Source organism: Furipterus horrens, unplaced genomic scaffold (assembly GCF_987537825.1).
Source record: "Furipterus horrens unplaced genomic scaffold, mFurHor1.1.pri manual_scaffold_8, whole genome shotgun sequence".
Lineage (NCBI taxonomy): Eukaryota > Metazoa > Chordata > Mammalia > Chiroptera > Furipteridae > Furipterus > Furipterus horrens.
The window spans coordinates 31,036,660-31,051,654 of NW_028327178.1; the positions used below are offsets into that span (position 1 = coordinate 31,036,660).

Genomic DNA, 14,995 nt, shown 5'->3' on the forward strand with positions numbered 1-14,995 from the left:
ATTTTCCTTATTTTCCAGAGGTAAACAAAAACTTAGATTAATAACTTGCCCAAAATCACAAAGAATAAGTGAGAGAACTAGTGGTTGATCCCAGGAAGTCTGACTCCAAAGACCATGCATAAATCTGTAGTCAGGCAGCCATGAATAGATTACTGAGTCTTATGTAAATATATGTAAAAAATCAAAAATGAATTAAGCACTTACTATGTGCCAGTCACTTTTCAAAGTGCTGTGTACACAGTTGCCAATAAAACAGATAGTTTTTACCTTCATGGTGCTTAAATCTGGTGGGGATAACTGATATTAAATTAAAAGACCAGGAAAGCATAATTGCAACTTGTGATAAGTGCTATAAAGGGAATACAGAGGGCTAAGAGAAAATATAACAGGCTATAACTTAGGTTAACAATCAAGAAGGATTCTCTGAAGAAGTTTAGATTTTCAATACATCATCTTCCTTTTGAGCTCTAGACTGGTATATCTAAATATCCCCTACTTAGCAGTTCAAATTTTAACATATCTAAAATTTCACTCTGTGAATTCTTCTCCAAACCTGACCCCCATTTTAAAACCTTCACCTACTCAGAAACCTTGCAGGCATTTCTGGCACTTCACTCTCACTCACCCCACACGCAGTCAATTACCATTTCCTTTGATTCTCTCTCCTAAATACACCTTGAAAAACTTCTTATTTCATACTTAATTCTATCACCCTAATCCAGCTTCCTTACCTGGTCCATCCTTATAGCCACCTAGTTGGCTTCACTAGTCCTGCTTTTCCCCCCTCCCTCCCACACATGCTAAAGTAATATCCTAAAAATATAAACCTGATCAAAACCTTACACTTTTTTGATGACTCACTACTGCATTTGAGATAAAGTCTAGATAGAATCTTTGGTGTGGCCTCCAAGACTTCACATGATCTAACCATGTATCAAAGGATGAAACAGCAACAAGTAGGAAGTGATCAAGAGATATAAATACTGCAAAGCCCAGAAGAACACAGGTGCAATTATGCCACTGGATTTGATAATAAAGTTACTCATTGGTGGGCTGCAAGAGTAGCAGGAATGGAGGCCACATAATAGGAGGTTATGGGAGTCATGGGAAGAGAGGAAATAGAGGTGGTCAATGAAAGCATTTGTTTGAAAAATTTGGTGATGGTAGGAATCAGGTGACCCTTTTCCTACAGTGTGCACAAACGAAATGGGAGAAAGGATGAGACAATAAACTTTAGGAAGTCGGGGTAGGATAAGGTCAAAAGCATAGATGAAATGATTAGCAGCATAACAATTTCCTCAGCGGTCCAAGCTGGTAACCATGAGCACAGACAGGGTCCCTTACCAGGGTGTCGCACTCAGTGCAGTTCTGGTACTCTGATTTCATTCTTTTGGCTACATCCGTCGCTGGAACTCCTTCTGAAGGAAGATAGGCCCGGCAGTAAGGACAGGTCCACTTATTGTTCTTCAGACTGGTAGCAATACAGGAACGGCAGAATCTACCCGAAACAAACCAAGGATGCGTAACTTTCCTTATAGCGAAGCCACCACTACGAGTTCATTTGTGTGAATTGTATTTTAATGACACTTTGTACGCTGTACTACTAAATTAAAGGTCTATTTGCATCCTGCACTGGTCAGTCTCTTACCTTCCTCCATTAAAACCTCTCTGTGGTCACGTGTTCTCACCACATGCACCGCACACATTTAAACAAAAGAACACAGACAAAGGAGTGAACTACGTAGTATTCCTATAATTGGAGTTAAAATGATAACCCAAAGGATATGCACTGTATTCTTTCTTTCCTTTAATCCTACTTTACCTAAAATTTTTTGGAATGATAAATTCTCTGGTTTATTTAAAGATTAGAACAAAACTTTAATCAACTGAATTCACAGAATATCTTGGCCCATTTATGGTTGCTGTTGAAGGCAAAGTACACATGGAAGTAAAAATGAGCATTTAGGTAGATTATACATATTAGCATGATCTGATGGCTCCTAAAAGTACTCAGCATGTAACATCTATGTGGGAGTACTAATACTTGGGAAAAGTTATTAAGCTTTTAAAAATGTAAGTATACTACACATACTGAAAAGTTCATATATGTAGTAAGTACACAGTGCAAAGAAATTTCACAAACTGAATACTCAATTCTACCAGCTATTATTGATTCTTAAAAGTACTTCTTCTGATTTGTTATTTAAAAAAAAAAATTCTTATTAACACACAGAGGTGCTGACATTTGCATGGTGCTTGAGGCATTTGCTTAATGTTTATGCCTGCCCACATCCATTTCCCCTTTTTCTTTCAATAGCATCCTGATTTTTTTCTGCAGGAGCTATACCTCTTGATACAATCTGGTGGGACCTCGGTTAAGGTGCCCACCAGCCCTGGCCAGGTAGCTCAGTTGGTTAGAGGACTGTCCCCATATGCTATGGTTGCAGGTTCAATCCCTGGTCAGGGCACATAAAAGAATCAACCAATGAATACATCAGTAAGTGGAACAACAAATTGATGTCTCTCTCTCTCTCTCTCCCTGAAATAAATCAATAATTTTTTTTTTTAAATAGGTGCTCACCACCCTCTGCTGTAGACAAGAGCACCTGAAGTAGGCCAGACTAAGTGAATACTCTCTCTGAAAGATGAATACTAAACAGAGTGACATAAAGACAGATTCACGAACAACTCAATGGGACTATCCTGCTCTTTAATTAGAACCCAGATTTGCCTAGGTTTCTAGACTTTTCTTCCTAGGTGTTTTTGTTATTATTGTTCTTTGGTAACTTTATTTTAATACAATTTCAAACTTGATACACTGTTTTAAAATACAAATCGTTAAAACACTTTTAAAAATACCTTAATTCAAGGGCTTTCTCCCTCTCAGGAATATGCCCACGCCTTTCCTTTCCCTTCCCTCTCTCCTTCCCCTGAGGCTTTTCTCTCTCCTAAACTCCAAGGGCCCTCCCTTCTTTTGCTTCTGTAACTGGTTTCCTGAGCCTACACAGTCCAGCCCGCTCACTCTTACCACCTCTAACTTTCTAAATAAACTTTCTCTTATAATTTAAAAAATAAAATGTAAAGAAACAACTAAGATAAAATAAAATATCTTAATTCATTTAACCGTCACAAACCCTTAAGAAAGATTATTTCCATTTATAGATGAGAAAGTGAGGTACATAGAGATTAAGTTACTTCTGCAAGGCCACATCTATACAAAGTACCTGAAATTGATTTGTCTTAAGCTGGAGTTTTCTGACTCAAAATTCAGTAACCTTTCTTTCTGTCACCACAGCTGGCCCAGTTAGAAAAAGCGATACCTTTGTTGGAGTCCAGAGACCTAAGTCCTCTGCTTTATTTTACTTTCCTCTGCCTCAGACGACTAATTTTAAGTTCTAAAGCACAACTTGCTTTTCTTTGAGTCTCTAAGAATTGGCTCTCAAAATGTAGGCTTTGAAAGGTATTTATTACAAATGGTCCAAATGCTCAAGTCATAATTAACATTTTTAATACAACACCTATGGTTCTGCTGTGACTTATTTGTTTACACAATTTAAGAACAACCAAAAGTCTTCCCCCTTTTCTTACAATGTATTTGAGATTTATGCCAATATAAGCAGAAATTTAACATTGGTGTGAAGTCCTATGGACGGCACTGAGGTACGTTAACTCAGTTAGCCCTCACCATAATCCAAAAACGTTACTCTCTGTTCTCCTCACTTGACTGATGGCAAACTGAGGTTCAGAGAAGTGTAGCAACTTGACGAAGTCACACAGCTGGAAGACAGTCATGCTTTTCTCCTCAAACAATTTCAGGAGAGGCTCAAAGTTTGTAGTCTTTTTAAAGAAACTTTAAATCCTCCCAGTGAGAAGCAGAAGCAGCAAAGTTATATCACTGATGTATCTGTATAAACCAGTGGGCTTTACATAGGGTCCATTTTCGCTGTTGTTTTGTAAATGTTTTGCGCAAGTTTTTCTAACTACAACAATGGAAATGCCTGATAGATAACTATGAAAAGTAGCACACTTGAACCACTATTTTAATCAAGTCCTCCCTCTATAACCGTCCTATATCTATCTGTACAGTGGTGTTACGTGTGGTATGAAACTCTCAAATAAGCGTTATATAGCTGTCACTGCATTACGTGAGATATTACTTGCAAATCTGGTAGATCAGTCAATTAGTTGTACTTATTTTTTAATAGAAATGTTTATTAAACGGGAAAAAACACATTAACACCAAGGTGTCTTGGAACAGACTGAACTTACAGATTATGAGTACATAAAAACCACAACTTTTAAAAGTGTTACTTTGGAAATGAATTGGATGTTACTGCAGGTCAAGTCTTACTTTATGGGGTGCAGAAACAAGATTGCAGACCTGCTAAATTCAAAAGCTCTGAGGTTAAAATTCTCTCATTAAAGGTATAGTTATTAAATTCAAGTAATGAGAGGTAGAGAATTTAACATCCCAACCCTAAGACATTAGCATAAAAAGTATATGAGTGATCAAACATTTCATGAATTGTCTAATTAGAATCCACACCGGGGAATTAAAGTTTAGGTGATATATATTATAAAACAAGGCCCATAGACAAGATGACTCAAAATAAAAATCTCTTAGGAGGCAAACTGTAGAGGTGTATATAGAGTATGAGCCACTTTTAGATTTGCAGATATATAAAAACATCTAGGATAAAAAAAATAAGAAACATTTATTCACCTGTTGGAGAAATGGGAAACTGGAAAGAAGGCGTATAACGTAGAAAGAGGGCATTTTCATTGTCAAATTTTAAGTTTGAACCATGTGACCACATTGCCTGCACAATAACTGATTCTTTAAAAAAAAAAAACAAAACATACAGGCACCCCTTGGCCTTGCAATACCAAGTGTGTATTTACTCAAGAGAAATAAAAAATACATTCATTTGTACAAGAATATTCATAAGGAATGTTTTCATAATAGCCTCCAAATAGAAATAACCCAGGTATCCATCAACAAGAAAATGAATAAACAAATCACAGCATATTCCTACACTGGAATACTACACAGCAATAAAAAAGAATTACTGATACAAGCAACATCATAGACGAATCTCAAAGATATATTCAGTAAAATGAGCCAAATATAGCAAAGTACATCCTGTATAATTCCACTTATATGGAGTTCTTGAAAAGGTAAAACTGATCTACGGTAGAAAAAAAAATCCCAAGGGTGGTTGCCTATGAGGATATATGGGCAGGGATTGGCTGGGGAGGGGCATGAGGAAACTGTCCCTTGAAAATATTGTAGATCTTGGTAAAGGTTTAGATTCAGTATCTGTCAAAACTCAGCAAATGTTATGCCTAGGATGTATGCATTTCACTGTATATGTAATTTACAGTAAGAAAAACAAACCATAAACAAATGTTGAACTCTGATTAATATTATGCATATTAATATGAGAAAGAATTAGAGTGTGCTGATATTTACAAACTACTCTGAAATGCATCAAAAAATAAGATGGATCAATGGAAGGATAGGTATGTGATAAAGTAAGAGAAAAAAGCAAATAAAGCAAAATTAACAATTATAGAACCTAGGTAGTAGATATATGGGTGTTTGCTGTACAATTCTATCAACTTAGCTATATGTTTGAAAAGTTTTATAATATTAGGGAAAATGAACCATCTAACTATGACTTAAATTTCCTTACTCCTGAGAAAAATTTAGTTTGAATATTAGGAAGGGAAATGTTTGAAGAATGAGAAACCTGAAATTTCCAGTAGAATGTGATTTGAAGAGAAAAATATTAAAAAATATACTTTTAAGGACACCCAAATTTGGTGTGAGGAAAAGGTTACATTGCATTTATGATTATTTAAATAAAAGTGCACTGAACAATTTGAAATATAATAAAAGGCTGAAGAGACAAAATACAAAACTTAAAAAAAATGAACTTGTGTGCCTTTTAATAAGAATAGTTATTCCAGGTTTATAATGAAGACTTTATGATAGAATGCATAAATCTGCACAAATCTCCCAATACCCAAGCATATAAGCATGCACTCACTGGCAAAATTTTTAGTGATAGCTTACTATTGTCACGCAGTGTGACATGCCAGAGATGAGACTGGGGCAGTGCGTCAGGTCCCTGTTCTGAGTTCTACAATGGGGAGAGGAAATAGGCAGGTAAACATATAGCCTGGCAAATGCCAAATGCTTTGAGAAGAATAAAATGTTTGACAATAAAAACAGAGTGGGGGAGGCAGGGGGAGCAGTTAGATGATATTCGAAGGCACTAGTCTCGGGGAAGATCTGGGAATGGTTTTCCAACCTGCAAACAAAAGGTACAAAAGATAGGGACCAGCTTACTGAGGTACTAGAATCAAGTAACGGGAGATGTGTGGGAGAGGAAGTAGGTAGGAGACAAAACATAAAGCCATAGCTAAGAGTGATGGGAAGACACTGGAGGGTTTTAAGTAAGAGGGTGGTATGATTTGATTTACATTATGTACATCATTGGTTCCTGTGTCAAGAATGGATTACAGAAGCACAAGAGCCACAGTGAAGGTCCCAGTGTTAAATCAATTTTAAGTCAGTTTAAGACAGGATGGTGGCTTGACCAGCAATGTAGCATTAGACAGTGCAAGGGGACAGATTTAGGATTTATTTTGCAAGAGGAAAAGGACTTACAACATATCAAATGACAACAAACATATGCCCCATTAAGCTGAATGAAGAAAACTGAACGATGATTCCACAACTTAGTGACAGAAAGCAGATGAGGTTGCCAGGGACCAGGGGTCTGGGGAGGGGGTTGACTGCAAAGAATTTGAGGGAACGCTTTAGGATAATGAAACTCTTAGTTCTTGATTGTGATGATGGTCACAGGATTTGTACACAATTACCAAAGTTCATCAACCTGTACATTTTGTGTGAATACAGGACTGTATCACTTCAATAAAGCTAAAGAACAATAAAACAAAACAAAAATGCGCCGGACAACAGGTCAGGGACAAGAACACCACATGGAGAAGATCACAGAAATATATACAGCACAGAACCATTCAGAATCTGGTAGGCCTCCCTCCTACACAGCTCCAGGCACCCAGTAGCTACTCAGTAAACTGAAATAACTAGATCAGTTACGAGGAATTTCCCAAGGGGAATTTTCCGGGCAGGGTCCAATGTTCCCATTAATAAATAAGAGTCTTGTGTCCTTCTAGAAGTACCTAAGGGATAGAAATGAACACAAACCTAAGGAAACAAGGGATTTGTATTTGTCTACCCCTTCTCTCACTTCATAATGTGGTTCAGAATAATGAATTCTAAAAGGCACAATCAGAATGAGGAGTATTTTTTGGTGAAAAGTAGAAGCTGAGGATGAAAGTCAACTGTATTTTCTTTTTGTATCTTTTATTTACTTATTTTTATTTATTGAATTTACTGGGGTGACACTGGTTAATAAAATTAAAGAGGTTTCAGGTGTACAATTCTTTTTTTTTTAAGTATATTTTATTGATTATATTGTAACAATAGCTCCAATTTTTTCCCCTTTGCTCCCCTCTCTGCCCAGCACCACCCCTCCCCCAGCAATCCCCACCCCTACCCCCCAGTCTATGCCCATGGGTCATACATACAAGTTTTCTGGCTTCGCCCTTTTCTATATTATTCTTTAAAAAAAAATTAATTAATTAATTTTTTAAACAATAAAAAATAACAATCCCCCGCCCCTTAGACTTAAGACCCTTTATAATCTTATAAAGAACAATGGGCGAAGGTCTCCAGCTCCTCTAGCTGCTTCGAGCTGGACATGGTTGTCATCCTACCTACCCTTGGGTCCAGAAATCCCTAATAAGAGTAGGGGTGTAGAGGGGAGGGTGGCCTTCCCACATGGTGAAGGATCGTGCAGACTCCAGGTCAGTTGGCTGTCCCCGGACAACGGCGTTCTTGATTTAACAGGCTGGTATTCTTTTTGTATTTGGTCACGTTGTGATGTAGCAGCCTTTTCTGTCCCTCCGTGGTTATAAGACCTCTCTCCAGCTAGTGTTCAGTTGGTTATTTTAGATGATTTCTCCACAATTAAGCTGTAAATCCAGACTGGTCCTTGGAGGAGGTTAGTGTAGCTTCCACTTACTCCTCCGCCATCTTGGATCTCCAGGTGTACAATTCTATAGTACATCATCTGTATATATTGTATTGTGTGTTCACCACCCCAAGTCAAATCTCCTTCCATTCATATGCATGTTTTTTAAGACCAGTTTGTTTTAAAAAATTCTGAATGAGTTGCCATTTCTTTAAAATCAGATTCCACACACACAACCAAATTTCTGGCTTCTCTTGAAAAGCTCACCAACCTCCTACAACCCTAGACTCAATTCCCAAATGGCCATGTGGGTTGGTGCCCCTCCTGTGGAGTAGCACACAGACACCTTCCACAATCATTTGTACCACTTGCAGCTCAGCCCTGTTGAGTTTACTGCTCCTGAAGAAATTATTTAGGAGCTAGATAATGACTCTAAGACCTCTGAAACCAGCTGGAAAGATAATTACCCAATTCCCATTGGTTATCTTATTAACCCCCTTCTGTTTCCCTGAATTTGTGACTCTGGAAAAAGCCACTGGCAACACATGGCCAGTCTAACACTTTATTTTATTTTTGTTCTCAACACCAGGCTGTCTCACTGTGGGTACGTCAATATGGAGCTGATGAAAACTTTGAGCTAGCTTGGTGAACTTGAAAATGTGAATAGAATAAGTGGATTTGCTCTTATTATTCAAAGTGACGATGAAAAGTCTCAGGCTAAAGTATTCCAATATAGAGCAATGAAGACACACAGACATACACACCACTTCCTCTTCACCAATGATGGATCAGACTGGACAGGTCCAAGTGCAGTTATTAAAAAGCACAGACTCCTCCAACCACACACTGCTCCTCAAGAATTCCTTTGATGTGCTTGTGTATTTGATTAATTTACACTCAGCGTTCCTCTTGGGAATCATTCGAAACATGACTTTGCATATCTCTACACTCCATTATGTGTTGATTTTAAATGTAACCCCTAAGGCAAATTGCATTTCCTTTAACTTGACATCTTAGAGGGCTGCCTCTCTATATCCCTCAAACCCTGTCTTCAATTTCCTGTATCTTACTGACAATTAAAAAGGGTTATCTACGGTTGTGTTTCTCAAACTTTAAAGTGGATACAAATTACCAGGATATCTTGTTAAAATGCAGATTCTGATTCATTAGATATGAGGTAGGGCCCGAGTACTGCAATGCTGCTGGTCCAAGTACCAAGGTCCTAAGAAGAATATGAACATAAAACTCAATCTGCTACAGTGTTAGGTTTTGTCTGTTAGAGAATATACAATTTAATAGATCACTAATACTTAGTTTGCCTTTGACAACACTAATGTTACTAAGTAAACACAGAGCAGTCCAACCACCAGATAAGGCAAATTTCAGGCCATCTTAATTACATCCTTCTGAAATTCTCAATAATATAAGCACAGAACAGTAGCCCTATAAAAGGAACAGAGTTCAAAAACTATCATGGGACTTCTATCTATTACTCAAGCTACATATCATCAGTTGGCTGACACTATGGAGTGGCTGTCCCCACTTGAGAGATGTTCACCAAAGTATCCAAACTGCATTTTGTGTTGAGTCATTCATTAATTCAACTAATATCCAACACCTACTAAGTGCCAGACCTTAAAGGAATAGCAACATGAAAAGTAGCATTCCTTTATTAGAGCAATGACTCTCAAGAGTTTTTGAAGCCTGATGATACAAAAAACTCCACTCATCCCATTTTAACTGACCTTTAACCAAGCAAGTACCTTGGGAGAAGGCGGCACCCTATATACATATGTATATGTATATAGGTGCCTGGATGGTTCATATTTAAACTGCAAAATTTCATCTAAAGCCAAATAACAGGTCAAAACATTATGTCAATGATAATCTGCAATTATGGGGGAACTTTCACAAACTCCCACTACCTCAATTCAGCTACCTGCATTTATAAATGAAAGCACTGATGTGTAATTTCTGGGTCAGTTTAAAACTCATCAGTTGATTCTTGGACTCTAATGTGTTGTAGGCTGTATTGCTTATACTTGACCACAAATGGAACATTTCAATCCCTTTACTTGATAGCATTTCAGAATTATCTTCAACCATTCCATTAAAAAAAGAAAAAAGAAAAAAAGGCAAATTCTGTGACATGGAGCAATTTAATCCAATCAGTTCTATGGAGATGTGGCTCTTTGTACTTTACAGTATTCTCCTGTTAGTACTTAGCTCTGTTAGGTCAGTTCTCAACCTCTTAGCCCTTTCTAGTTAAGTCCCTTACCTCCAGTTCTGATTTCTTTCCCCAAAGCCAGTGTCCCAGTGCCCCTGGAGTAATTCCACTTGGATGTCACCCTATGGGACTACTGTACTTTTTTCTTTTTTTCCCTCTTTCTTTCTGTTTTTTTAGTGTCTTGTCATGGGCTTCTTAAGGATTAAATAAGTTTAAATATAAACCCCTTAAAACTGTGGTGGGAACATAGTAAGCGTGTTGTGTTAGTGGTGACCACAATGATGATGATTTAGATGAAGAAGCTGAGATTCATGAAATTTAATTATATTTTTCTGAGATCACATAGTAATAGAGCTGGAACTTGAGTTTTGGTCTTTTATTAAGCCACATTATTTGCACATATATTTTTTAAAACTTGTTATTTATGTTTTTGAATTATATGATTCATTATCACAGCATTGGAGCAGCTAGACCTCCAATCACCCTATGCCAAGGTTGTTTTACAGCTAAAGGTAGAAAATGAGAATGTAATATCATTTGTCCCCAGGATCCTGTATGTTTATGGGACATCAGATAACAAGTCAGTGCTTCCTTCAAAACTAAGAAATCCCACCAGGTCATTACCACCTAAGAAGGTGGAAGAGAATTCTACTTAGTTGCCCAGGATGATCTGTGGCTGTCTCAGTTCTGCAGGCACTGCCTATGAAGTAATGGCTCATTTACTCTACCTTAGTTATATCTCCACATTTCTCACTTATTTGGATAAAGAGAATGAATTCTATTTTACAAAGCAGTAAATAATGCTTTGGTTTTAAAATAGACTTTTTGCTCTCCAATTCTCCCATCTTTCCCACTAATTGTGCTTCTGCTTTGGGTGAATGCACAAAAAGTAAGTCTCATTGTCTCCAGTGCAGTTAGTATGTCAGGGTGGACCATGGCCCCAGACAATGCCAACACCATTTTAAAAAGATAGGTGGAACTAGAAAGTAATTTCACTAGTTTTATTGTTCTTGTTGACTATTGTACTTTCAGTAAGCCCAAACTTGAGTTCATTAACTTCCTCCTGAGTTAAACTCTGCTCCCTTTATCTCTGCCGCATGTTTGGTAGTTGTCTTGGACTTTTTTCTTCCCCTGTATCTACCAAATCCAATGGGACAACAAATGTCTTTGAATATTTCTGAATTTTCTTTTAAATGTAAGTCAGATCCCTTTTAAGTTTCATTTACACAGCTTTACTTATCTACTCCCTCTTTCTTCATCTCAAAACAGAAGATAAGGCAAAGATAAAGAAGCCTCCCACCTTCAAGTGTATTTTTACAATTGATACAGTGATATATAAATAAACGTCATTTTAGAATGCTGAAACTTTAAAATGGAACTTCTTAAAGTCCACCTTTTCTGGACCAGTTTATTAAAAAAAAAAAAAAAAAAAAAAGAGAGAGGTAAGAAACAATATCCCTTCATGAGTTTTTGCTTTGTGAAGTGACTTGGAAGGAAATACAAAAACTATGTTTTGAGCCTTTATTATAGGCTACATTTTAAATACTCATAAAATTCTATTACTCACCCTATTTTACAAATGAAAAAGATTCAAAGAGATTAAACAATGTGTTCGTCATCACATAGCTGATGAGTAGTAGCAGAGATAAATTTCAAATCCTGCTTCTCTATCAAGCCCATTGTTTCTACTGCATCAAAATACAGCTAATAAAGTGCTATACACATATTCACTGAAGATAATATTGCTACCATTATTATACTTGCTGGACTTGAAATAGGTTTATAAATATAAATTAGCATAAATAATCTATTTCGACAAGTTTGAAAATTAGCTTCAATATGGAATAATGTAGAGAGATTTCATTTGCATTTCTTCACTTTCCAATTTAAGTTCAATGGAAGAGAGTAATTGGTTTAGGAAGTACAAATGGTGTTAACAGCACTCACCATCTCCAGTGCAGAAGGGACTCTAATTAACATTTACAAAGTGGAAGGGGCCCAAGTAAATTTGCCAAAAGGAGGAATATGGAAATTCTGCCCACAGCCAGAACAATGGACATAGATTTATCAAAACAAAGAACAGTAAAGTGAGGGAAGGCCATTCAGTTCAGCTCTTGTTGTTATACTTCATGACTATTTTTCCAGTTGCTGGTTTCCTAGTCACTCAAACAAAGAAAAAGATCATACAAGACTTAACATTTTGCCAATTTATATCATCCTTTAGCAGAAGCAAAAGCCCTGAGAACACTTAGTTACAGCATTCAAAATCCAAACCAGGGAAAACAATCTCCAATCAGATAACAATCTCCAGTATCCAACAGCAAAGTTGCCCATTTCAGTTCTATCAAAGAAATCTTCAAGACTTGATAACCACTGTACATCTTTGGCACAACTGTAAAGTTTTAATGCTAAATTTAAATGAAACAGTTACTACCCTGAACAAATCAATGTATTTAATGCTGTTACACAACATCATCTTGGTTTCCATATTGGCCTTGGGATAGTAAGTCAATAAGCTACATCTTGAGAGCTGGGTAACAACATCAGTTACAAGACAGGAGGTGAATTAGCCTTGAGTTTAAAAACAAAGCTGAAAGCGCAGGCCCTGAGTACAGCCACAGAATAATGCCTGAGACACGCCTATTTCAACATTTTGTGGACTAAAGATTTTTCTCCCCATGACTAACAGCTCGGCTTTTCAGTGGTGAAAACCCCTTCTCATGTACTAGGCTACAGGTGTCAATGACCACCTAAGTCCTTTATAAAACATTTCAGGCACTTAGAATTTGGTACTTCTTTTTTATGGGGAAGCCAAAAGCACTAATTTATTAGCCTCTGCGGTATTGCCGGGGAGCGTCGCCTCACTATAGTTCATGGGCGGTCCAAAACAGACATTAAGTGGGCTTCCGCTCTTGCTCTTACGTACCAGTGCACCCGTGAAAAAAGGCTTCTAAGTAAACAAACACAAATTCACAGATGCAACTCCCGCAACTAGTTACTCAAGCACATATTAAGAACGTGCCAATTTTACAGAGATTTTGTTTTTGAACTCTTAGAAAATACCACAGCTGAGCGTCAACAGCGAGTTTTAGTTCTATAGCACGTGATTTTTAAGACAGTTATTTTTATCCACACTTTCTACCGTTGTGCGGAGGCCGTGCGCACAGCAGGTAGTCGCAATCTCCTGGGTTTTAAACGGCTACGTTCACAGCTTGATGCTAACGTTCAAGCTCCTGACCCTACCCGGACAGGTCGTTAAACTCTTGACTACAGTTAATCACTTGGACGTTCCAGATTCACTAGATGATCTTGGAGGGGTGTGGGTTTCAGTATTAGGAAGGGGAGGTGGGCTTGGGGCTGGAAGGACAATTTGCACAGGTCCTTGTTTGCTCAAGAGTCAAGCCTCAGCGGGCGTTCTGGAACATGCACGCAGCCAGATAAACAAAACCAACGGGGCTGGGGGGATGGGGGGCACCGCTGAATTAACGGAGTTCAGCGGGATAACTGTGCTCTGCGGGAGGCTACTGCCTTGTGCCAAGGCGGGTGCTGGTTCTCCTGCCAAGATCATCCGCTCCAGCCAACTGGCACACCCTGGCTCTTGGCGGGTCCCGCGCCTGGGATCCCCATCCTTGGGGCTCCGCACCTGGGCTTTGAGAGGAAGCAGTTCTAGGAAGACTGCAGGGCCCGCTCTCTGAAATCCTGTGTCACCTTCCGACTGGGCATTACTTCCTGTGGCCCCCACTCGACGGGTCCAGGTTTCTGCCTGCTGGCTTCTGAACATCTCCTCCCCGTGCCCTCGGCTCCCTCAACATTGTCAGCCCCACGGGGTGGGCGCGCAAAGTGCGCTCCCCTGGCACTTACACGTGGCCACAGCGGGTCCGGACAGGCTGGTGCAACACCTCGAGGCACACAGAGCAGTCGAAGGACGTGACGGGCAGCTCTGGGGCTCCTCTGCGCTCCAGGGCCCGCGGGGTGGCCGAGGTGGGCGAGGATTTGCTGCTATCGCTGCTCAGCACGGAGCCCATCGTTGTGCCTCTCACCCAGACAGCTGCCAAGAGCTCAGTGCTTGCTGCCGGGTTGTTTTGTTGTCCTGCGGTGGAGGAAGGAAGTCCCGGCCCAGCTGTGATCGCCGCCTCCCAGCGCGTCCAGCAAACGCAGCCTAGAAGCAGGCTCCGTCGCAGCGCCCAACCTCGGTCTAGGGCAGGCGAAGTGCACTGCCGGGGTCTGAAATTGCTTTTCGCGTGCTGCCCAGCTAGGTTGAGGCGGGGAGGCGGAGGCAGTAGCCTCGCGGTGCAGGCTGCAACTTCTGGTCCTGCGAGGATTGAAACCTGAAACCGCGACTGCAGAGCAGAGGACCTGCTTCAGCAGTGAACCTTCCAGATCGTTGTGCACATCCACCTTTCCCAGGGTCGCAAGTTAAGGAAAAAGCAGGCCTGGTAGTGCTTTATGGAAATCAGAGAACACCCACTTGGAAGGTGGTGGTCCCTTCAGTCCTGCACTGTTGTAATCATAATAGGCTACAAACAAGACCGATGACTAAACATCTCTTAAGACCGGGCTAATCACTAGTTCAGTCATCTAACCAGTACTCCATTAATGGAGAGGCAGGTGGAGTAGAGGGACGAGTTCTGAAGACTTGCATTCGAATGCCAACACGAACACAGGAGTTCTAGTGCTAACTTCTTCGATTTCCCCTTTC

General features: G+C 39.3%; 1 protein-coding gene across 2 annotated transcripts in view; it reads right to left on the bottom strand.

Annotated features, from left to right (window-relative positions):
• The window catches only part of RNF125 (ring finger protein 125), a 30,681-nt gene extending 16,156 nt beyond the window's left edge, over positions 1-14,525 (bottom strand). For both annotated transcript variants that reach the window (XM_090285673.1, XM_090285674.1), the window contains exons 1-2: positions 14,158-14,525; positions 1,345-1,498 (exon numbers count right to left, since the gene is read on the bottom strand). In XM_090285673.1, coding sequence (XP_090141799.1) covers positions 1,345-1,498; positions 14,158-14,321 — 318 coding nt within the window. In that variant the 5' untranslated portion in view covers positions 14,322-14,525. The remainder of the gene's footprint in view (positions 1-1,344; positions 1,499-14,157) is intronic.
• Positions 14,526-14,995: the final 470 nt, after the last annotated feature.